General features: G+C 40.6%; 1 protein-coding gene across 1 annotated transcript in view; it reads right to left on the reverse strand.

Annotated features, from left to right (window-relative positions):
• Positions 1 to 210: 210 nt before the first annotated feature.
• LOC124544647 overlaps positions 211 to 26101 on the reverse strand; it is a 69551-nt gene continuing 43660 nt past the window's right edge. The window contains exons 5-7 of the mRNA XM_047123264.1: positions 23872 to 24084; positions 22053 to 22175; positions 211 to 516 (exon numbers count right to left, since the gene is read on the reverse strand). Of these exons, the coding sequence (XP_046979220.1) occupies positions 363 to 516; positions 22053 to 22175; positions 23872 to 24084 (490 nt within the window). The 3' untranslated portion in view covers positions 211 to 362. The remainder of the gene's footprint in view (positions 517 to 22052; positions 22176 to 23871; positions 24085 to 26101) is intronic.

Genomic DNA, 26101 nt, shown 5'->3' on the forward strand with positions numbered 1-26101 from the left:
GTTAACTATATCCCAGAACAAATTCAGCACTTTTCAACCAAATAAGGCTGAGAAAAAATGTATTGCATTTCTTATTGAATGCCCCTCATATACAAAAAGAATTTGGGAGCAGGAGGAGTTGTATTATATTTAAAAATATATTGAGAAGTAAAACAAGTTTTTCTGGACATCAAATAAAGGATAAATACAATGTTGAAATCATCAACCAAAGACAATTATCTGAACTTTAGTCAGATATTAATTTACAATATATTCATTCAAGAAATTTTTCAGTACAATATGAAAAATATTCAGAGAGAATATAACAACAGATATCATTTTACTTTTCTTGCAGCACAAAATAAAAATTTTCACTTGGGTTGCTACTGCTGACGTCCTCCTCTTCCTGTGCGACGATTTCTGCCAGCACCACCACCACCAACAGATGTTAATGGAGGTAATGGTGCCTTCAAAACTACAATATTTTTATTTGACACACTTGGCACTGCTCCTATTGCACGACACAATTGCTGCAATCTGAAGGGGGAAAAAAAAATTGTTTTCAAATGTGCATAGAGCTCAAGAAACAAGTCTAACAATATTTTACATGAAACAAGATGCAGTTACTCACTACCTCATAACAGTGACAGATGCTACTCTACACCACTGAAAAGATGTACATCCACAGTCTAACTCCCCAATATGAGTAGCTGCATTTTGTCATCTACCTCAGTTTCCTTCCAGAATGCTCCTCTGATATCTTTGTAATATTCCAAATAAACTAAGATGCTGAGCTAGCAATAAGTACAGGTTCTTTAGTGCACAATTTTTCATGTAATTGTGATGACAAGATGTTGGTAGTTATGACCTACAGTTTGAAGCAATTTCACAAGCATTATATTTTAGTCTACATGCTAATTTATTCTTTAATAACTTCTAAAGGTTTTTTAAGTGATATTCAAACATGGAATTTACTAATCTCATTATAAAGTAAGAACCCATCTTGATTCTTAACTGGCAGTTCACATTTCCAAACATCATGTTTGTACCTATAAATGGTGCAAACATCTATATGGTACTTGCAGCCTCCTACATTTATCACTTACCTCTCACTGCAGCTGTGAAGATCAATGCAGATTTGACTGATTTATTCAGACACTATCACTACACCACGTGATCAACACAACACAACAACAAGACCCACAATTATACTAATTCTATTTGCTTTCACATTTCTTCCAGGTTATCAAATTTTATATGAAATAAGCTTAATCTCATAATGCTGTTACAAGAATTACAACAACCACGTCTCCTTAATACCCTGTCTAGAATTCATTATTCACTGGGTTTGTCTGTATGGTGACATATTTGGCAACAAAAGATATTTTTCCTTGTGGAGTGTTTATACAATCTTTTCACTCTAAAGGCATTATGTCATCAATCAATTTATACCATGTGTTTCCTCACAAACCTTGGTTCTTCCCACAGTAGGGTGGCTTGCTCAGTGATACAGGTAGCCATATTTTAGATTTTGAGACAACACAGAAAGGGTATTTGAAGTGGCCAAACTAACAATGATCCTTGAAGAGGAGTATCAGTCTTTTCAGTAGTTGCAGAGGGGAAACAGTCTGGACGATTCACTGACCTGGCCATGCAATATTATCCAACAAGGCCTTCCTACACTGGCAGGGATGCCAAGTTTTGAAAGCAGCTATCAGTAATTGCAACACAAAGAATAATCAATGTAGAGTAACGAAATCTCGGGAATACATTTGTCTAGGTAACATATTTAAGTGGTTAACATTGCAAGATCGCATGTTAATGTAAGTGTGAAACAAGCCATTGCAAATATGAAATGCTGGTGCATTAATCACCAGAATGTTGAATTGCAAGCATGTAAATGTGCAGACATTGTGTTGTGCAGGTGACAGACATCATTTTGTGGGATGGAGTTGCTTTGCCTGTTGCACTTGGTCACTCAGTACAGGGATGGTTAAGGCTTTTTGCAGTTGATGCTGGAGTTGTATTCCAATGATGTCCAATTTGTACTCAATTGGAGACAGATCTGGTGATCCAGCAGGCCAAGGCAACATGTCAACATGCTGTAGAGAATGTTGCATTACAATAGTGGTATGTGGGGGAGCGCTACCCTATTGGACAACACGCCCTGGATTGCTGTTCATGAATGGCAGCACAACAGGTTCACTCATCAGACTGGCATACAATTTTAAAGTCAGGGTGCATGGGATAAGCATGAAAGAGCTCCTGCTGTTATATGAAATTGCACCCCAGACCACAATTCCAGGCATAGGTCCAGTGCATCTAGCACAGGTTGGTTGTAGGCCTTCAACTGATCTCCTCCTAATCAACACACGGCCATCATTGGCACACAACCAGAACTACATTTCATCATAAAACACAACAAACCTCCATCCTCCCCCCCCAATGAGCTCTAGCTTGACACCACTGAAGTCACAAACGGCATTGGTATGGGGGTTAGTGGAATGCACACTACAGGGCATCTGGCTCGGAGTGTCCTTGAATTATCTAATTTTTAACAGTTTTTTGTGTCACTGTGGTGCCTAGTGCTGCTCAAATTACTGCTGCACACACAGTATGATGTGCCAGTGCCATACACCAAACACGATGGCCTTCTCTCTTGGCAATGCCACCTGGCCATCTGGAGTCCAGCCTTCTTGCGACTGTAAATTCTCGTGACCACTGCTGCCAGCTCCATGTCCAGTGGCTACATTCCTGCCAAGTCTTTCTGCACTATCACAGAAGGAACATCCAGCTTCTTGTAGCCCTATTACATGGCATCACTGAAACTCAGTGAGGTGCTGACAATGGAGTCTTGGTCCTTAATGGTATTCTTGACCAACATCAACTCACCATGTCAACCTCAAAGCTAACTGACACTCACGACCATTACAGTGTGTATTTAAAGAAAACCTGATTTTGGATCCTCACAGTGGAGTTACTAGCACCATTCTTATGCAACTGGCACGAAATTTGAATAGTCATCATGTTTCAGACATAGAAACACACCTACCACCTTTCGTTTATGCTGCACAACACCTTGGTGCTGAGATTTTTTTTCTGTCGGTGTTTTAACAAAAAAGCCAGTCTTATGAGATGGCACTGCAGTTCTTCCAAGTAATGTCCTTTTCTCTTAATTCTGTATTTAAAAAATACCTTCACCTGTGTTCACTGTAGACTCTTTTACAGATAGTATCACTAAGCTTATTTTGCTAATTTCCACAGTGAAATAAGACACAACTGGATAGAGTTTTGTTTCATTCATACTGGTACTATCAGCATTCAAAGCAAATGGGATATTTTTGACAACACCTGCAATTTCACTTTGTACTGATGCAGTTAAGCATGACAGTATTGCATCAATTTTCATTTTGGAGTATTATTTCTTTGATACTGCTGAACATGAACACATTTTACAAAAGAGAGGGCCTGCATGATCAGAACATGCTAGTGGTAGATTATTTTCTATCAGAAATGTGGTAAAGAGTTACTCAGCATTACTTGCGCAGTTTTCACTGTTCACAAATCTTACAAATATTTTTATGGAAGACTTACTTTGCTGACATTTTTCATTGTTTGTATGAAGCTGGCTATTTATATGACACAGACAGTCACTAGACCCACGTGTGAAATAATAATATCGTGTGATCAAGTACCATTCACTACTTGTATTGTACAATATTGTAGGGGGAAAAATGTTGACTGTAACAGAGATGATCAGATCGCCAGAGAGGTTTCTAAATAACTTTAATACTCTTAAAGAAAAGTGTTGCATGGATGCAGAACTTAGTCGAATGAGCTGTTGATTATGGTGGGAATTGGGGGGGGGGGGGGGGGGGGGGCAAAGTGGAAATATGATCTGAATAAACAAGGGCTCTAGTGTGTGTGTGTGTGTGTGTGTGTGTGTGTGTGTGTGTGTGTGTGTGCGCGTGTGCGTGTGCGCACGTACAACCAAGTTTTGCATCAAAACAATGGCAGCAAAGCTTTCCTTTACAGGAAGTGTTATTCTGTGATCTCTCCAGGGAACTGATCATTTCTCACTTTCAGTTAACTAAAAGTTATAATTAAATAAGTACATGGTTGGAGACAATATGATGTACCTTGAAATGAATTTAAATTTCCAGGTGCAATACACCACTATCAGCTCCCCATATCACCCTTTCATGATCCTTGGATCTTGCCACATTGGAGATGTTTATGTTCCTCAACAATACGGACATCTTAAGCACAGGTGCAACGATGTTGGAAGGATATCTCTGGAAAGGCCAAACTAACATTTGCTTGCCCAAGAGCACAGGATTTTTTCATAGCTTTGTTTTGATCTCCAGACAGGGAATAGCCAGGTGTACATATTAGAAGGAAAAACAAATCTGCCATTTTATAGGGCAGGGCATGGAATGTTAGAGCCCTTAATTGTGTTGGTTATGTTAGAGAAATGGAAAAGAGAAATGGATACGTTAAAGTTCAATATAAAGGGAAGGAGAGACTGGTACATATGGCAAAATAAATTATTCAGTTCATTCAAAGAGATGAAAATTTAACTGTGATGGGAGACTGGAATTGAATAGTGAGAGACAGAACAAAAGAATGGTAGAAAAACATGGACAGACAAAGGGTTGGGACAGGGGGCGGGAGATTAAACAGGCAGCTACTTGGTAGAATTTTGAATAGACCACTATTTAATCAAGAATAATAAAAGTAAGCTGTACTTGTGGAATAGATAATGGAAGATTTCACATAGATTATATCATGGTAAATACTTTAAGGAGGGAAGGTAACAACTCACTGAATAGTGGAGGCACTGAGTTGTTAATAGGCAGATAAACAAGTCTGAACACTTTGCTAGCATTCGGAGGAATCCTTCTTCAGAGCTATAGAGCACACACATGTACATGTGCAGGTGCAACCACCTTCCACCCCACCCCCCGTTCCTACACAATACACACACACACATACTTGTAGAGTATATAGTCCAAGCTGACTACATTCTGCCAGCAGTCCAACTTGACTGGTGTTGTGTCAGGAGGAGTGGGTGAGGTGAAAAAGGAGGCAGGAGGAAGTGTTTGGGAAAGGTGGCTTACAGCTGGTAAGAACGGGCACCAGGTGCCAAGGATAGAAATGTGGAACCAGTACGCTCATTTTGGTTGCAGGCAGAGGGAGTTGTGTGTAACATATGATGATGATGATGCAGTGGAGTGCATTAGGATGGAGAGGTAGAACAAGAGGAAGACAAAGAGGGAGACTACAGAGAAAATGATGTGACTGCAGGACGAATGAAGGATCATGTGGCAAGGTCTACCAGAGATGGGGCAGGGTCTATCAGAGATGGGGCAGGGTCTACCAGAGATGGGGCAGGGTCTACCAGTGATAGAGGCCAGAAGTATTACAAGGTCAAAGAATGTGTTGCAAGGACAACTCCATGTACATTATTCAGAGAATCTGGTATTGGTGGGGGGGGGGGGGGGGGGGGGGAGAAAATGTATGGAAGACCCAGATGGCAAGGGTTGTGAAGCAGCAATTTAGGTTGAGCAAGATGTGGTAAACAGCATTATCCGCTGGTGGGTTGTCAACTCCATTCTCACTCACAGTTTGGTGATGGCAGTGCATTTAGCTGGTTGATCGCCATGCCCATGTACCACGTGTTGTTGAAATTACAGCAGAGCTGCTACATGGCATACCTTTTCACAGGTGGCTCTGCTTCTAATAGTTTGGAATACACCTGTGGCAGGACTGGAGTAGGATGTGCAAGGTGGATGCATTGGACAGGTAATTCATCTGTGTCTTCTACAGGGGTATGATTCATATGGCAAGTGGTTGGAGTTGGTGTGACATGAAGATAGAACAGGGTACTGCACATACAAGGTGGGTGATGGAATACCATTTTGGAAGTTGCAGGTAGGATGCTCCTCATTTCCAGGCAAGGAGATAAGAATCTGAAGCCCAGTCACTCCTTGACATTATTGTGTGCTACACATAACTCCCATTGCCTGCAGCTGAAATAAGCTTGCCTGAACCACATTCATGTCCTATGCATCTGCTGCCTCTCTCCCCCCGCCATCTGTCACCCTTTTCAACCCAAACTCCTATTCCCACCTCATTTCTCCCCTCGCCCACTCTTCCCAATAGAACACATAACTGCAGTTAAGCTGCAGTCCCAGCCAGTGCTGGCATGTGTGTGGACCTAAGAGCTCTCAAGAAGGATTCATAAGAATACTAGCAAAGTTCTCAGTTTTATTCATGCAACTATTGATGAGTTAGTGTTTTCACTATTCATGGAGTTTTTACCTTTACAACTCAACAAATTGAAGAAAGGAAGATGGGTCTTCGATAAGGATGCCCCATTGTGGCTGATTACTGTGACCTCACTAAGAGAATCTCTGCTCTTGTGGACCAAAGTCTTCAGCCTATGACCTGTAATCTACCCTCCTAAATAAAAGACACCAACCATTTCCCTCACCCACTCTCCACTGTTCCTGTTCCTTTACCGCATGGTGACCTGCTCATCACTGCTGATGCCATCTTTCTCCACATTAACATTCCAAATGCCCACAGTCTTGCCATTATTGAACTCTACCTTTCCCAATGCCCAACTGATTCCTAACCTATGACCTCCCTCCTGGTCACCATGTTCAATTATATCCTCACCCACAATTACTTCTCCTTTGAAGTTACCACCTACAAACAAATCCATGGTACAGCAATGGGCACTTGCATGGCACAATCCTATGCAACTTATTCACAGGCTATCTAGAGGCATTCTTCCTAACCACCCATAATCCGATACCCCTCAACTGGTTCAGATTCACTGGAGACACCTTCATGATCTGGACTGAGGGTGAGGACATCCTATCCACGTTCCTCCAGAATCTCAACACTTTTTCTCCCATTTGCTTCATATGGTACTCCTCAACAGCCACCTTCCTTGGCGTTGACTTCCACCTCAAGGACGGTACATCAGTACCAATGCCCACATCAAATCTACTGGCCACCAGCAAAACCTCCAATTTGACAGCTGCCCATCATTCCATACCCAGAAGTCCTTGCCATACAGCCTAGCCACTCATGGTCATTGCATCTGCAGTGATAAGCAGTCCCTCTTCAAATATGCTAAGGGTCTCACCTATGCCTTCACAGACTGAAATTACCCTGCCAACCTTGTACATACGCAGATCTCCAGACCTTTTCTGTCCAGTCACCTACCACCTCCCACATACCCACAATTCGGCCACAAAGAGCAGTCCCTTGTGACTCGGCACCATCCAGGACTCGAGCAAGTGAATCACATTCTCTGCCAGGGTTTCGACTATCTCTCGTCATACCCTGAAATGAAGAACATCCTACCCACTATCCTTCCCACCTCTCCTTCAGTGGTATTCTGCCACCCACCAAAACTAGAGGTACCCTTGTCCATCCTTATTCCACCTCTGCCACCAACCCCTTGCCACATGACTCATATCTTTCCAACAAGACCTCTCCCATACATCCACTCCAGACCGATCACAAGCATCACCTATCTCATCAGAGGCAAGGCTACCTGTAAATGCAGTTACGTGATATGCACACTAAGCTGGGACCACCGTACTGCTTCCTACGTGGGCATGACAATCATCAAGCTGGCTGTCTGCATGAATGGCCATCAACGAACTGTGGTAAGAGACAGCTGGACCACCCAGTTGCTGCCCAACACAATGTGCTTCACTTCAATGACTGCTTCACAGCCTGCACCACCTGGATCCTTCTCACCAACATCAGCTTTTCTCAATGGCGCAGGTAGGAACTCTGACTGCAGCACATTGTTTGTTCCTGTAACTTCCCGTGGCCTCAACCTTCGATAGTCCCTGTCTTCCACCCCTTCCCTGCTCTCCCACTCCAGCACTATCCCCACCTTCTGTTCCACCAACACACCCACTGGTCCTTTTCTTCTTCTCTATTTCTCTCCTTCCCCCCCCCCCCCCCCCCCCCCCCCCTCCCCCAAAAAATCCTCCAAACTACCCTGCCCCCATCATGTCAATGCGCACTCACAAAAGCAGCACAATACCACCCCCCACATGTCTCCACTCCATGCCTTCTCACAACCAGCACTGGATTTTTGTTGCCATCAGGCACAATTATGACTCAGTTTGGCCACAATGACCATAGACAGTGGTTATGTGTGAATGTGTGTTCTCTACTCCAAAAGAAGGCCTTTCAGCCAAAAACTAAAATGTATAGCAGTCTTTTTGTTGTGCCTGTCTGCAACTCAACCTCTCCTCTATAAGGTGAGCAGCAATCTATCTTTTTCATATAGTTGAAATATATAGAGACTGTTAAGAGTTTCAAGGGAGCATGAGGCATGAAACAGTGACTGCAACAGAGAAACAACTAGTCAAAAAGAAAAGACCCTTGTCAAAATTCTTGGATAACGCATGATAAATTACATTTGAATAGATTGCTCCACACCACACAGAGGTGGTGTTGAGTGATGGTCAGGCACATTTAAAAGTAGATTGTTGGCTATCAAAGTCCTTCATCAGATGAAGAAACACACACAAATTCACACACATGCCACTATTCCACACATGGCCAGTATAGTCCATTTTCTCAAATTCTGCTGAACATTGTCTCTAATTCTTAATAATACTCTGCATTTGTTTCCTTTAAGTATCTCCTTAACATTTTCATATTTATTTAAAATGAAAATGTATCATACCCATTTTTCTTTTTAATTACAATTATTCATCAAATTACAATATGTTGGCCAAAGGGAACTCTTGGTTCCAAAACTGTTAAGATTCCAAATAACATTTATACTTCTCATACAAGAATATCATGTTCAGGGAAACATTGCATTGTAACTCAAATATTGTTGATTCAGAGATGTGCCAGCACTTCATCCTTACTTTTTAGGGCCAAATCTCAGAGCACATACAGCCAGCACAGTGAAGCACAGAAACAGGCGACTCTCATAATTCCCTTATTACTGTTATGTCATACTTTCCTCAGTTTGGTGGAAAACTCATTTCAAATAAAACATTTGCCCTTTAATAAGTTTCCTTCACTTTACAGCATTTCCAGGTATAGCTAATCTTTCCCCATAGTACAGAAGCTTGATACGGAGTCCACCCCTAACCTTCTTCTCCCATCATCCTAAAAAATGTGGTTGGTTCATCCCTCCTTCGGGTCCACCCTAACCTGATGTAGGTTCCCATCTGTGGGGTAATGTACCCTGTAAACCTCCCTTCTTTCTCTCTTCACAATGTGCATCACATCAGACAACTACCAATACGAGTACTGAAGTATCCTAATCCTATTGCTCTTTGACCTTCTTGCCACACTTCCTGCAGCCTCCCTATTAGACTTTTTGAGTTCCTGTTTGCTTCACTGTGCACCTTGTTTGTGCATTTCTTTTGGTACACATCATCATCTTAACTTCCCTAAGGCACATTTCCTTCCCATCTCCTCACTTGTGTTGTGACTGGATTCCCTAGCATTTCAGTTTTAGCATGTCATCTACTTCTTTATCTCCATAGGAAGATCCCAAACTGTGACAACCCCCCCCCCCCCCCAAAAAAAAAAGAGACTAAGCTAACACTCAAGATGGCTGGTACCTGGGTACCTGTACGCTATGTCTGATGATAAATTAACCTTCCCTTATAAAACAGTATATAAACCCACCCCAAATAATAGTGAATCCAATACAAAAGGTAGAAAACATTACTTAACATTTATGGGAATTAGCTCCTAGTACTGGAAAATATAAGAAAGGAATAAATTTTATATATATTTTTTCCATTTTGTCACTACAAAACTATCTATGCTCAGCTTGTTGTTACTATTGCACGAAGGTTATTCTGACTCTTTGTAACATTTTACCAGTTCCACATTATACAATCCTTTCGCTCATTCTGTTGTTGGTTCTCCTAGGAACAAAGCTTTCGGGTGTGGAGTCCCCTTTACCATACATGGTCCGCCATATTTTGGAAAAAAAATTGTGTCTCCTTTTTGATTTTTGAACTTAACTGGTGAATCAATACGAATTTGCCAATCTTAAATTCCAGAACATGTGCATGACGCAGTTATGTTGTCGCAAATGCTGTTCCACGCGTAAACATAAATTGCTGCCTATGTGTAATCGTATTTCATCCATAGAGATTGCTTCTGATTTAGGCCAGTTAAACATTTTTATATTTTGACTAAAGTTCAGTCTTGATCACATCATGTATGTTTTAATGATATAGGTAACCGGTTTCGGTTCTTTCTACAAAACCATCATCAGACCCATGGCTCCTTTAGGACGGTAGGCGGAGCTCTCCTCGCTGCTACGCAGTTGTGTAAACATTTTTAGTAATGGTGCCCCTATGAATGGTTTGTTCATCACTTCCAAAGCTGCTAATCCTGTCGTCATGTGTGGTAGTTCACTGACAATAATCTGTAACTCAGGAATTAATTGTGTCCAAGATGTATGTTTAGCAGGACAATAGGTTCAACACAGCCATGAAATCTCCTTCATAATTCATTCACAATGGTTACTTCATGGATGATATTTTGAGATAGCTTAACTTTTTCCCGTATCAAAAACTCCTTAAACTCCTGACTGACACTGTGGGTCATTATCTATTAGCAATCTGCATGGTTTTCCTACACTTTCAAAATATTCCCTGAATCAGTGAACCATTGTTCCTGTATTTGCATGTTTTGTGGGATACAATTTTATATATTTTGTAGAGGACCACTGTTTCTGTATTTGGATGATTTATATGTTACACCTTCTCTTCACAGAACTTGACCAAAAAGTCGGCTGCAGTAGGGTCATGTAATTCTTTGGCATTATAGAATGCAGTTTCTAACTACAGCTTGGTTATCGTCTTTTCATTTTCTAGCCTACTTCACAGGATCTTAAACTGATACCACTTTTCTACTTAAACCCTTTAAGTAAATGAATTTGACAATGTGCTTGATGCACTTACGTACTCCAAAATGTCCATATACCTTGTGGATAAACTAATAAGTTGTGTCTCCACAGTCACATATCTCCATGAAATCTTATAGTTCTTAATCTCCAAAACAAAACATTGTCATGTATTATCCATTCAACTGTTTGATTGTTAATAGCTGCACCTTGTTTCATGGTTAACGACTTATATTTAAATTATGCATTCTCAAGTACACCCTGCCTTATTCTTGTTGTCAAGTTCTGTATGTCTTAGGCTGAATGTTACTCCAAGACCCTCAGTTCCCATGATGTCACTCATACCCATAGGTAGGCATGACAACACCTAAGCAACCACGTTCTGTGAATGTTTTATGTAATTTATCTCTATATATGATACTCTTGTAGGAAAATACCCGTCTTATGAGTCTCCTACGTAATAGATCACTTTCCATTAAGAAGAACAGGCCTCGAGGGTCAGTATAAATTATAATTTTAGACCCCCAAATTGGAGTCTGAAATTCCTTTAAACTCCATATTAATGCCAATAACTCTTTTCCTGTTGTAGTACAATTTAACTCGTGTTTGCTCAGTGCTCTGCTGGCACACGCTAAGGTATTATGGTCTCCTTGTGTCAGATTCAACTCTCTCTGGAACAATTCGCAAGCAATTCCATATTCCAATGCATCAGTGCTAAACTTAAAGGCTTATCCATACACGGATGTATTAACCCTTTAACTGCTCTGGACGTGTTATCGTGCGTGCCTTTGTACCTGTCCCTGTGTGCTCTGAATGTGTTTATGCGCACCACCAGTCCTACCTGATACTCTGAATACGTGTAGACACATTCAGAGTACCAGGTAGAAGGACTGGTGGTACGCGTAAACACGTTCAGAGCACACAGGAACAGGTAGAAAGGCACGCACGTTAACACGTCCAGAGCAGTTAAAGGGTTAAGATTGGTGCCTCTAACAATGCTAAGTTAATATTATTGAATGCTTCCAACTGCTCTCCACTCCAAATCCAGTTTAACTTTTGTTTGAGAAGTATTTGTAGCCTTGGATCGTTCACAGGTTGCCTCTGTATAAAATCCTACTAAGCCTCGAAACAATCTTAACTGTTTCACATTCCTTGGTTTGGGACAATCTCTGATATCCTGTATTCGTTCTGGATTGTGCTTTATCTCATTTATACCTACCAGGCATCCAAGAAACTGTAACTCTTCTCTGCCAAAATGTCATTTAGAAAGCTTAATTGTAATACCTTTAACATAAAACCTTTCCAAAGTTCTTGTTAACAGATTACAATGTTCTTCCCAAGTTTTTGATATTAGAAATACATCTTCTACATAAATAATTAACTTTTTTAGTAGGTCCTTACCTAATTTTGCATCCAAAGCTCTAATGAACACGGACACTGAAATATTCAAACCAAATGGTAAATTTTCTCAAATTTTCAACAATTATGACCTGCTAACCCTCCAAGGTCAAATCCATGGAGCTAAAATACTGTGCTTGTTCGAATTTTACCAGTAATTCATCAATACAGACTAGTCTACCTTATGCCATTTCTACATATTCATTCACCGGAAGCATCCTGCACCACTGGTCACATACCCAGTGGTGTGGGATAAGATTTACAAAAAAAAATTTGGGTATCATCTTTTATCTTAAAGCTACATATATAATCTCCAAGTACTGCTGGTTTATCGAAAAACACCTTTCCAAACTGGAACGATGTTTGGTATAAGTCCCCTTTTTGTTGTCCTGTTAACAAAACTGATTCACATGCTTTTAGCGTTATTTGCAACTATAAAAATTCTTGCCGATCACTAGGTTTCTCAGCACTCAATGTGCTTCATGTAGCCTCTAACCTTATCCCATATTTTATGTTACTTATTACTCCCCTATTCTTAAATGCTGTCACATAATACTGATTGTTGTAATTACATGTCAATTCTCAGGCAGCAAAATCTGAAGTTACTTTATTTGCAATAATCCACTCAATGCTGAGCAATAACTGCACATTGAAATGGGGCACTACTAAAAGTGTTTGCATACACATAAAATTCCCCAGCATTACATGTAATCTTACTTCTCGTTTTATTTCTATACCAACAATGTATACTCCTGTCACTGGACATGTAGGGTGCACCACTTTGGGTCTTAAAATTAATAATAATAATGACTCTAAAAGAAGCGAGGTTTCACTTCCTGAATCGACATACTTATGTATCTTCTGATGGTTTATTTCCCCCGATCTACTGATTTAAAATTATTCTCAGTGTCTTCTAGAGATGGGCAAACTCGTTCATCCTAGGGAACTAGTTCACTGCTGATCGTTCTTTTTTGGGAACCGCTCTTTTTTATTCATTCACCGTTCATTTGTGCTTGGTATATGGTTCTTATGAAAAACTGACAACTAGTAGTGTAGGTGACTGAAGGATGGAGGGCACCAAGAGGGGGCACTTTCCTCCCCCCTGGAGTATAGAGTTTTTATTCATTACAGAATTCTTACACACTTTCAGAAGTAATTTCTGTGATCCTGCAGATCCTCTCGTTTAGCCAACCGTAGCCTTATGTGGCTGATCGCAGGGAAATAATATAGGGTGGCGCACGGAAAACCGGCCCCGAGTACAGACTGCTCACCAATTACGGACGATGTGTTGCTCGTCACGAGCAGATACAACAAACAGACAAACATTGAATAATTAGGCAGTGAAGAAATAACAAGCTAATGCAAGCAACAATCAATGACGATGTGTAGAGAGCTGGATAAGAGAACACGAAAATCTCACGCGACGCGCATGAGCTATAGCTCATGTAGTCTTGAAAACCTGTTGGTGGCTGTTTCCCAACTTAATAGACCACAAGTGTCTTGTATAAAATTCTTCGTTTCGACTTCCACTACATAGCTATGCTATGTTGTAAACAATAATCGTTTACACCCTATATATACTTCACATTGTCTCTGAGTTCATAGGCGAAGTAGAGACTTTATGGAAGCATAAAATAAAATGTGGTTTTCTCATACTTGCGTCACACGCTTAGTAAAAATTAGGTTTTTATGTTGCATTATTAAAGTTAATGCAGCAATAATAATAATAATTAAATTCGCAGTAATAACATTTTTGGTTGGAAAGCTCCTTCTGAACAAATGTTTTTGAGATAATAAGTAAATACGATTTTGTGGCAATCTATGTCTTTTCAAATGGAGAGGCACCACTTTCCTACTGAGCCAAAATGACCGACAACCCACTTTTTTTTTCTCAAAGAAGCCAAACTAGCAGGTAATGCAAATTGGAAACAACCAAACTTAAAAATAATTAGAGTCTTCCTAAATGTAATGTTTTGCATATGAAAGATACACAAAAATCGTTTTATATGGAATTTATTACACTAAAAATTAAGCAAATTATTGAAAGTTAGCTGCTAAATCAAGTTGATGAAACCAAAAAATATATGAATAACAAAAAAAACTTGCCTTGTTATAAATATGTCTTCTGTTGTTCATCGATATAATGAAATGAGCTGATATGCCCTTTTGTTACCTGAAAAGACGTACCTATTACATACAACGAAATTTTTATGTAATTTACGTAACTATAAAATACTTTTTGATTACCGGTCGTGGACGCTGAATAGCCAGAACCAAGTGCAAGAACAGTTTGGAACACATGTAAAATAGGCGAGTGCAGTGAACGAAACGAACAACTGGATACTCAACTAACTAGGAGCAGTCAGCAGTGGAACTGAGACAGGTGGTCATGCGAAGAACGACGAGTGCGGCTGAGGACCGAGACTGAGACGAGCACACGACCGGGACTGCAATGAGAACTGCCGAAGTGACGGCCGCGACCGAAGTGAACTATGAATCGATTGTTTCTCATTCCCAGGAACTATAAGTAGACCGCCGCGAACGAAATGAACTATGAACTGATCGTTCCTCGTTCCCGGGAACTATAAGTAGACCGCCGCAACCGAAGTGAACTATGAACCGATCATTCCTTGGAATTCGTTCCTCGGTCCTTTCGTTCATCTTGGTGAACTGTTCCTTTGCACCCGTTTGTTCGCGAACTACCCATCTCTAGTGTCTTCTAATTGTTGTTCTTCTAAAATCCATTCTTTCACTGGTATAGTTTGCATGAAAGAAACCAGCTGTTTGATATGTGGGCCTTGCCCTACATCAATATGTCCTGGATCATGGTGCTGGTTCTGGGAAGCTGTCTGTTTTCCACCACTATCGTTGGCTGCATTGGAATAATTGCATTGTTCTGTAAATCAGTATTTGTTACAGAGTTTGGAACCAGCGTGTGCAAGTTTGAGTTTTTTGATAGGTGCTGTGTTTGTTGCACCTTTATCGGATTATTTCAGGCTATTCAACAAAAATTTATTTCTCTTCCCTTTTGAAATCTTCTGTTATTAGTACTGGCCCTATTTGTGTCACCATTTTGATACTAATTTCTATCTCCGTGACTAAAGTCACCATGTCCTTTGCTCACTGCATTTAGACTTTCCAAAAACGTCAACAAATCATCCAATGTGGACTATCCCCTGTACAAAATCTCCTTTCGTATATAAGGTAACCTCCCAAACAAAACCTTTGTGTGATGAATCTCCTCTACCAGATTATCTACATATTTTGATCATGTTACATGCCATTCAATGTTTTTAACTGCCCCAGGAACTGTTACAGTATTTGGAATCTAAAAGTTCTAATGTTAACTTTGCCTGAATTTCCTGAGCCAGTATTTTTTCCTTAAATCTTTTCTGAAAATCAACCCAGGATGCAAACTCCTCAGAATGGATTGTACTCCATTCTGCTGCATCACCTACCAAATAACTTAGTGCAAAATCTATCCTTTTTGTGTCTTCCCATTTTTGCATCAAAGATCTTGAAAATACTCTCAGGAAGTGTGTTGGGCGCACATCCCCATCTTGCTTGAACTCAAGTAAACCTTAGACAAAAGCATGGCACTCCCTAACTGCAACTCTTCTAATAGATTTAGATTTGGTGTTCTATTCCCTTGTTCTCCCAATTTTAGTGCCTGTCGAGTTTTAGCAATTTTGTCCTATAATTTTTTAAATTCCACCCTTTGTCTAGTAGTATCATCCCCACACAAGTTAATACTACTTGAATTTTTGGCCTTTTCTTAAAACTTCTGGTCTACTAAAGCCTCTATCTTTTCCTCCAAACTAGTTGTAGATACATTTGACACAAAAGTGTAATTGGTCTCACTATGATCTTCCAACATCTCAATACGTGTACATGCATCTGAGATTTGTTCATTTACATTTTTACATTCATGTTCTGCAAATTCTCTGACCTCCATATTTCTATGACACTCCTTAACATATTCATCTACTTCCTTCTGCACTAAAAAGGGGAGGCCGCGACGTTTGGAATGTGGATTTACTGCAAACTTCGTATATTTGTAGTACTCCATGAGGACAACAAAATGTGTAAGCAGTAGCACGTACTTCTCAAGCATTATTGATAAAATCACAAGATAATTTCAGTCGTCAAATATACACCTGTGCGTGGCCATTTCTACCATGAAGCAATGCCAGCTGAGTGGTTAGTGTTCAAGCCCCGTAATTGCGGGATCGAGTCCTGTTCATCAGTTTTTTTTATTTCTAACACATTTTCTTCACTATTTATATTACAATTGATATAATGGGAAAAATATGTGTAATCAGGTGAACTTTTATTAAATTTACAATGTTATTTGGCAGTCTACAAATTTTTATCATCACAAATAATGTAATATTCATAACTATCGACTAGTAAACGACCAAGCGCATAAAGTGATACTGAAAATGTATGCTTGTGTGTGTTTTCAAAATTGTATGTATTTAATCAAAAGAGAATGAGAAGATGCTATTAAAATACACTTGATACTGCATGACCAATTATCAGCGCCGATATTTAAGGAAATGCTGCGTTATGCGTGGTTTGCTTCCAAATTATCGGCTGAAAGAGAGGTTTTTGAAAATGTTAATGAGGTTTGTTTTTCCACAGAAAACCTCAAAAGACCTTGCATATGTGGAAACATAGAATTTATTCGATGCAGCTGGTGCAGTTTAACTTTATGTTTCCCATGTTTTAACGAAAAATACTATCCTGCAACTTGTGCTCATAATGTCGAAAGCGACGATTAATTGTACATCGTTCGAAAGCCGTCTGTGCTGGTCAAAACTTGGAGGTAACAAGTCGTTTCAGGCTCCTTCCAGGTATAAGGGATTTCTCAAATGGCCACGCACAGGTATATATTTGACGACCAAAATTGTCTTGCGATTTTCTTAATAACGTTTGAGAAGCACGTGCTACTGCTTACACATTTTGTTGTCCTCAGGGAGTACAACAAGTGGACGAAGTTTGCAGTAAATCCGCGTTCCAAACGTCGTGGCCTCCTCTTTTAAGTCGAACTGTGATGAAATAAATCTCTCTACATATTTCTTAAGAAATACCTTGCTCCTCCATGACTTTGGTAACCTCTTCTTATGTAGACTAAAACTTTTACATAAAGATTTCCTCACTTAGCTCAGTTTTTACATTTTCATTATTTCTTTTCATTTCTTCGATGATACTTTGGAAGTGTTGTGACAGATTTTCATCCTTCTTTCTAGCCTCTTCCTTATCTCTCATCCTAGCCTCTTTGTCTCTCTTTCTAGCCTCTCCCCGAAAGATGCAGAACCACTCTGGAATTTCAGATGCCATTTTCCTCCTAATCATAGGCATACACTAAGTCACCAGTTGAATAACAACTCAAATACTTTTATGACATCTTTCACAAAATACATTCTTAAACAATACTGTGCTCCACAAAGATATGCCATTCCAAGCAAATGCCAGTATGAAAACTGCTCACCCAGAGTGGTGAGAGGAAACTGCGTTGCAGTGTAAATGACCCACATTCAGGATCTGTAGGTTGAACAGCATGGTGCAGGCAGCGGCATTATACGTAGCTTCTCGCGTCAGCATCCAACAGTTTGCTACACCCAAGCTTGACTCGTGGACAGCATCAACGTTGTTGCAGTGTTGTCAGCAACCCATGTCCCTCATAATTGAGCATGCTGTCTTTCCGCACAGCCTTCTAATACTTGCAGCCACCACTCTTCTTCATAATTTTACACGTCAAAAACACCTTAACTCTTACTTCTGCGAGTGACTTCTTCTTATTTGGTAAGCAAAAACCACTGTTTATGGTTTGCTAGCCTCTTGTTATTTCATAACTACTATAAGTTGACAATGCCATCTTTTTTCAAACCTTCCCCTTAAAACCATTTAAATTCCTCAAAAATCCCCTCTTCTGCTCTCATTCACATATTGCTCTCTGTCCTGGCCATAACAGTCAACATATGCAGTGTTTATTATTTTCCGTAGTGCTGCTATGGTTCACCATACTTGACACCAAGTGTAATGCTGCCTTCTCTTTAGCTGGCTGAATGTACAATGTGTTAACATGAGATTTATGGTCGCCTTTAATACTAGTTATGAGCTGGACCTGCTAGTCAGCTCCAACTCGACTTCTTGGTGTGATCAGTGACTTTTTCTGAATTGTGAGTGCTTCACTAAAAGAGAGAAGGGTTTCAGCTATCTTTAGCTATGTAAATTATTTTTGACAGTGACTTTACTTTAAATACCATATTTCCTTCCATAAACTTACACAATTACCACATAACAATACCTTTTAATCTGGAATTTCATCCAAAATCAACCAGTCTCTTTCATGTCTTTATTAGTGTTAATATTCTTGGAATAGTCTGCTTGCATATTCTGTGGTGGCCCCTCCAAAGCACCTTTAACTGTGGGCAGCATGGAATAGTGCACTCCATCAGCAAGTTACACACCTGCTCACCCCTCAGGCTGCACACACATGTACTGCCTTATCTCACTTGACTCTGTCCAAAGAGACTCCTCTTGCTGGTATACTATTTTTACAAAGTTCATCTAAGCTATATTTATTTTTTGTATTTTGTTCATGCAGCTATCTTCCATACTTTGGAGATCGTAACAGTGTTGCATGGCCTTTCCCATGGAAATGATATAAGACACCACAAAGGGAAAAAGAGAAGAATATTGTGAAAGGAAATTTAAACTGTCAGTAGGGAGGGCTACATTGACCAACTACCATAACATGGCATATGGGGTAAGACAACACACACAATGGAAACAACTAGTGCCACCGCACACCTAGCGGTGGTCAGCGTCACCTAGGATGATCAGCATCATGATTTACTGATGGTGAATCTTATATACCTATGTGTGAGCAAGTAACATTAACTGTGTCCCTCTGTAATTTGACTCAGGAGAGAGTTGGAGTCCAAACTGAATTTAAGCAAAAGCTTCCATCTCTGTCACTTGCTAATTTAATCTCAACTGCTTCCTTAGTAGTACTGTCCCAATAGCTGGGAGTGCATGGAAGGAAGTCTGTGTTGTTATTCTCCACACAGTGATAAATACTAAGACAATTTCCTGCAACAGCAGATTTGCTTGGTTGTTGTAAGCTAGCTGGCCTGACCATTGTGTGACATGCCACAACTGCATGGGATACAGTGGATACCCACTTCCCACAAAGTGGTCAGAAAGCACACTTCACACAGTGTTTCTGCAGACTGCAGTCAATCTTTTTGCAAATGCTACCTGGTAAGGCAGAATGGCCTTATACAGACATAGACTCATATGAATTTTATCTGTTCCTAAAAATAAAGCAAATTTTACAGAGCTATTGTTCTACAAGCACAGATGAGATTAAAAACCCACCAGAGAGAGCTAAAAGCTGGACTGGAAAAAGTGTTGGCTCAATGGAGACTACTTTGAAGGGGATAACATTGATGTGGACAAATAAACAAAGTTCTTAAAAAAAAAAAAAAAAAAAAAAAAAAAAAAAAAAAAATATATATATATATATATATTTCACATCATCTTCTGAAATGGAAATGAGCGTTTACATAATTGGCCGGGAGGCCCCTTACGGGCAGGTCCAGCTGCCTTGGTGCAGGTCTTATTACATTCGACACCACATTGGGTGACCTGCGCTCCGGGTGGGGATGAAATGATGAAGACAACACAACACCCAGTCCCTGAGTGGAGAAAATCCCCGACCCAGCCGGGAATCGAACCCGGGCCCGAAGGACGGCAATCAGTCACGCTGACCACTCAGCTATCGGGGTGGACACATCATCTTCTGAACACATGCCATTGATAGGTGGAAGAAAGGCTAACCTACATACACTGAATTTAGAGATTTTAGATAAAGTTTTTGACAATAATGAGTGGAAAACATTCACTGATATCCCGAAGGTATCATGGATGAAATACAGAGAGCATACAGATATCTACTGCTTGTAAGGGACCCAGACAGCAGTTTTAGGAGTTAAGGAAGACGAAGGTAAGACAGTAGTTGAAAAGATTGTGTGACAGGATTGTAGCCTATGCCTCATGTAATCTGATCTATATGTAGAGAAAGCAACACAGAAAACAAAGGCAAAATTTTGAAAGCATATTTAAGTTCAGGAAGAAGAAGTAAGAACTTATCAATGACATTGCAGCTATATTTGAAATGACACAGGATTTGGAAGATTAGGTTAGCAGATCTTGAGAGGATGCTGTACTACAAGCATCAATTAAAGTAAATAAAGGAAATTAAAAGCAGTAGATGCAGTTTTCTACGTGGGTATAAAATAACTAATGAAATAAATATGGTATAAAATTCAAACTGGTGCTAGCAAGAGAACTGTTTTCAGAAAGATGAATTTGTTAACACTGAACATACATTTCAGAGGGAGTGTTTTCTGAAAACACCCTGGTGTAAAAAACTGAAGAATGAAAGTACCTTTTGCAGAAAAAGTGTTATGCCAAGAAACATAGCTCAATGAAACTTCAACCATAACAGAAAGACATGCTACAGTATTGTACAGAAGGTAACTAAAAAAAATCACAATGACACTTTTATTCCATGACAATAATTGCACTGAAGTCACTGCGATTTATAATGGTGCCGTGGGCATTACAAAAGGTAGGACATGGTTCCTAATAACATTTGTGTTCACTATGGACAGCAATACATGCTCTGCAATGTGCTCCCATGCTGGCCACGAGATTGGTAAGGAGTTCTTATGGTTGGGCGTTCCATTCCTGAATCAGCACAGTTGTCAACTGCTGGATAGTCTTTGGTGCATGTGGACATACTACAATAAGCCTCGCTATACAAGCCATACATGCTCAATGGTATTTATGTCAGGGGAATAGGTATTCCCATTCCATTCACTGAATATTCTCTCTTTCTGAAAGCTCCTCCAACTGCACTGTTCAATGCAGTCATGCTCTGTCTTCCATAACAATAAATTTGGGCCAAATCCACCCTTGAAAAGATGCCCATTGGGAAGGATGTAACAATAACATAGACTGGCAAGTGTACCACATTCAAAGATTAGGAAGCCAGTATGCCTATGCAACATTATGCCATCCTACAGCATAACACCTAAAGTGTCAAAATGATCATGTTCAACAATGTTCCTGAGTGCACCACATGTTCCAACCTCTTGTCATGTGTGGGTATGTCCAGAATCATTACTCAGACGGAATCTGCTCTAATCCGAGAAGAGTACATGACCCCACTCGTCATTGGTCAGGTCACTATGCCCTTAGCATCATCGCAAACTGTGCTGCTATCGGGCGGGTGTCAACAGAACACAATGGGTCGTAGGGCAGAGAGAACATCCCCAAGCAGTTGTGATTCCATTGTGGAATGTGAGACTGCATGACTTGCAGTTCCGTTTAATGTGATTGCAATTGCACCACTGTTTGACGTGGATTCCTTCCTGCCTACTGCACAATCTTTTGTGTTAACTGTGTTCATGTCAAACAATTTTTACTGTATGTGGATTCACCACCACCACCTTCCATTCCTGCAAACCAGGTTGGTTGTAGATAAGCCACCTGTAAATTTTTTTTTCTTTCTTTTCCAAATATTTGCTCCAGTTACAGAAAATCAGACTGCTCTTTTTACCCACTTACCTTTTCATCCACATTTTTCTTTCTGTCAGATGATTATCAGCATTTGATAATACCTTAAGTATCACAATCTACAGATAGAGAAAAGGAAGTCTAGAAATCATACCTAGTTGCTCCAATCTTGATAGATGCAAGCAAAGGTTCAACATTCAACTTGAATTTATTGGCCAATAATCCAAGTACTATGACATGACAAATTGCCTTATCTCTCACATGCAGTGGCCTTGTCCTGAAATGAGTAAAAAAAGGTATTCTAAGCACAAGTGTCTGGAAGCTATAAGAGGAAACTTCAGTGACAATGAATGTTTGAGCCAATCCTGGAGGAATGCTGAGATAGCCTAATGGCCAAGGCAGCTACTTGCAACAGGCAGGAAATTCAAATTCAAGTCCCAGTCTGGCACTAATTTTCAGTTGTCACTGCATATTCCTTTCATGTAGGTTTAACATACCTGTATGGCAGCACTGGTAACATTTAATACTTTTCATATTATGAATAACATAACCTTGATGAAAATTATTCCTGGTTTCATCCACACTGGCTGTTGTACTTCAGTGCTGCTTGAAGATGTGTTACATAAAATGTGAATTTTCTTGGTATGTGGATCCAAAAATACTCTCAAATTAGCACTAAGTGAAGCCTGACTATTGGTTACAGTATCCAATAATGAAGGCTTAAGCATATCTTCAGTGCTACATGTTTTCCAGTATTAAGGTTGGCAAGAGAGTATTTACTCCAGCATTAGTTCATGATCAATTAGTCCTAAAGAGTTGCAACTGGCATGGTCCCTCAAAGTGTTAAATCTTAGAGGTAACTGCTGGCATCCATTTCAAAGATAGGGAAATACAAGTGATTGTACAAAATGAGCAATTCATGTTCTTTACACAATCATGACTTTTCACAGATAGCAACTTCTCTGCCCCAAAAAAACAACAGCCCATTTTTAGAAGTCAAATTTATAAACACACTGGCAACTTTTCATGGTTATTACCTCTAAGAAATCAAATCTAACTAATGAAGTCTCTTCCAGTAGTTATTCTATTTGTATCTCAAGTTTGTCACACATCTACTAAGACATTTGATAGTTTTCAAGTTTTACTGTTATTGGTTTGTAGTGGCAAACACTACAGTCAAGTTTTGAACAGATACAGGCAATGAAAATAAAGAATACCCATATTTAGCCACAGAAAGAAGAAACAGTTGCCATCATCTGATTTAAACAATGGCGTAAAACATTTATGTCTTGATGATTCTGAGTCAGCTGAAACATGTAAGCTTCAGTAACAAACCCATGCAAAAGACTATTGCTGACACATTCATCACGAGATAATTCAGCAACAGTGTTTGCTACATTTGAAAAAAATACTTTTTTTTCTGTCTCAGTTCCACATCATTTACAGTATGACTAATTTTTATCACACTTGCCATACCGTAAAATGATGTGCAACTGAGAAAGAAAAATAAACAATATTAAAAATTTCAAACAAAGTAAAAGAGTTACAAGACTGACAATTCTTGTTGTGTAATATAGCTAAAAGTCACATAACATGACCATAACAGACCTACACTATACCGTTGGTGTTAAGTATCTTACATAAATAAGCAGAAAAGAAAGCCTGGGCTACATGCAAAGATAAAGACTCAGAAGTAATGTCATCCGCAAAACTAGAGTCTTGTGTGCTTCATATGTTAATTAAAGTAGCCCACAGAACAAAACTTTTTCTCTCTCACCTTTTTTACATGGAAATATGGCAAAGACATGGACTGAAAAATAGTCACGAGCTTAGAGAAACTGAGAGACTAAAAGACAGTGATAAAGAATCTCTATAAAGACCACAAACAGCAAAATACAGTGAATCAAGTTTTAAAAAAACAAAGTTCAGAAAAGAATCAATACAGAAAAGATATTGCAGAGTGATTAACTAACCTTCCACTGTCAGAGGCAACTGTGAAGTTATTAAGTATCCGGGTACTGATACTTTCTGACTGAGGGCACACACTTACATTCTTTGCTCTTAGATCCTTGTATGTCAAAGAGACAAAACGTATAAGGCATTCTGCATATAGGAGAATCTTTATGCTTTGTACTCGTGTTTCTGCTGGAACCTCTTTAAAGCAACTGTTGAAGAATGGTGAATAACTGTAACAAAATAAAGAACCTTAAGGATTCAATACATTCGAAGAAATCTGGCATTCAAAATAAAATTTTGAAATTGGAAAAGCCAAATGGTTAAATGCATTACGCATATTTTTACCAATTAAAATACAAAATCTTCACAAAATGATAAAATATTCTAACTAGATGGAACTTAATTGAGGAAACCAAATACAAAACTAGTTCTAAGTGAAAGAAATCTGAAAATGAAATATTTACATAATATCACGAACTCTCAGAGGTTCCGTTATGCTAGACAGAAAATGTAAAGAAAGAAAAATATGCCAGGACACATTGATGCTTAAGGCAAATATAATGTTAATGGATTCATTTGTGCATCTTAGAACAACTTCCTATTTATGCCATAAAAGCACAAACACATGAATGACCTACAATATTAATTTAGTTAGTTTTTGGTTTACAAGACCAAGGAGATGAGAGAGGTAAGGTGACAAGAGTGGGGGGGGGGGGGGGGGGCAGGGGAACCAAGAGGGGCAAGGGAACCAAAGGGGAGTGAAACAAGAGGGGGAACCCAAGGATGGAAAATAGCACCAAGGGAAGGAAGTGGTGCCAAGGGGTAATAATGGCGCCAAGGGCGGGGGGGGGGGGGGGGGGCCAAGAAAAAAAAGGGGCATCAAGGGAAGAAAGGTTCACAAAAGAAAAGATGATGACCCAAGGGGGGGAAAGGGTACCCAAAGGAGGGGAAAGGTATCACGAGGGGGAAGGTGCACCAAGGAGGAAAAAATCATGCCAATGTGGGAGGAGGCCATGGGGAGAAAGAGAGCCAAGAGGTAGAAAGAGAGCCAAGAGGTAGAAAGAGAGCCATAGGGGGAAAAGATAGCTATAGGGGGGGGAAAGGGGAGCCATAGGGGTGGAAAGGGGAGCCAAGGGGAAAAGGGAGTTAAGGGGAAAAGGGAGTTAAGGGGCAGGAAAGGGAGTTAAGGGGCAGGAAAGGGAGTTAAGGGCCAGGAAAGGGAGTTAAGGGCCAGGAAAGGGAGTTAAGGGCCAGGAAAGGGAGTTAAGGGGCAGGAAAGGGAGTTAAGGGCCAGGAAAGGGAGTTAAGGGCCAGGAAAGGGAGTTAAGGGCCAGGAAAGGGAGTTAAGGGCCAGGAAAGGGAGTTAAGGGCCAGGAAAGGGTGTTAAGGGGCAGGAAAGGGAGTTAAGGGGCAGGAAAGAGAGTTAATGGGGGGAAGGGAGTTAAGGGGGGAAGGGAGTTAAGGGGGGAAGGTAGCTAAGGGGGGAAGGTAGCTAAGGGGGGAAGGTAGCTAAGGGGGGAAGGTAGCTAAGGGGGGAAGGTAGCTAAGGGGGGAAGGTAGCTAAGGGGGGAATGGAGTTAAGGGGGGAATTGAGTTAAGGGGGGAATGGAGTTAAGGGGGGAATGGAGTTAAGGGGGGAATGGAGTTAAGGGGGGAATGGAGTTAAGGGGGGAAGGGTAGACACGGGGAGAAGGGAACCAAGGGGGAAAGTGAACCAAGGGGTGGAAAGAGGGGCGAAAGGGAACAGAGGGTGGGAAAGGGAACAGAGGGTGGGAAAGGGAACAAAGGGATGGAGAGGTGACCACAAGGGAGAGCAGCAGATTAAGGGGACAGGTGGATAGGGCCAAGGGAGCAAAGGCGGTAGGAGGAAAGAACTTCCAGGGTGAAAGGATGGTCAGGGGGGGAGGTGGGTCAGGAAAGGGGGTGCAGGGAGGGCAGGTGGAAAGGGAGGCCAGGTGGAAAGGGGGGCCAGGTGGAAAGGGGGGGCAGCTGGAAAGGGGGGGCAGCTGGAAAGGGGGGGCAGGCGCAAAGGGAGGGGCAGGCGGAAAGGGAGGGGCAGGCGGAAAGGGGGGGGCAGGCGGAAAGGGGGGGGCAGGCGGAAAGGGGGGGCAGGCGGAAAGGGGGGGCAGGCGGAAAGGGGGGGCAGGCGGAAAGGGGGGGCAGGCGGAAAGGGGGGGCAGGTGGAAAGGGGGGGCACATGTAAAAGTGGGTCTGGGAAGCCAGAGGGAATAGATCAGGGGGAGGGGG

Source organism: Schistocerca americana, chromosome 1 (genome assembly GCF_021461395.2).
Source record: "Schistocerca americana isolate TAMUIC-IGC-003095 chromosome 1, iqSchAmer2.1, whole genome shotgun sequence".
NCBI lineage: Eukaryota > Metazoa > Arthropoda > Insecta > Orthoptera > Acrididae > Schistocerca > Schistocerca americana.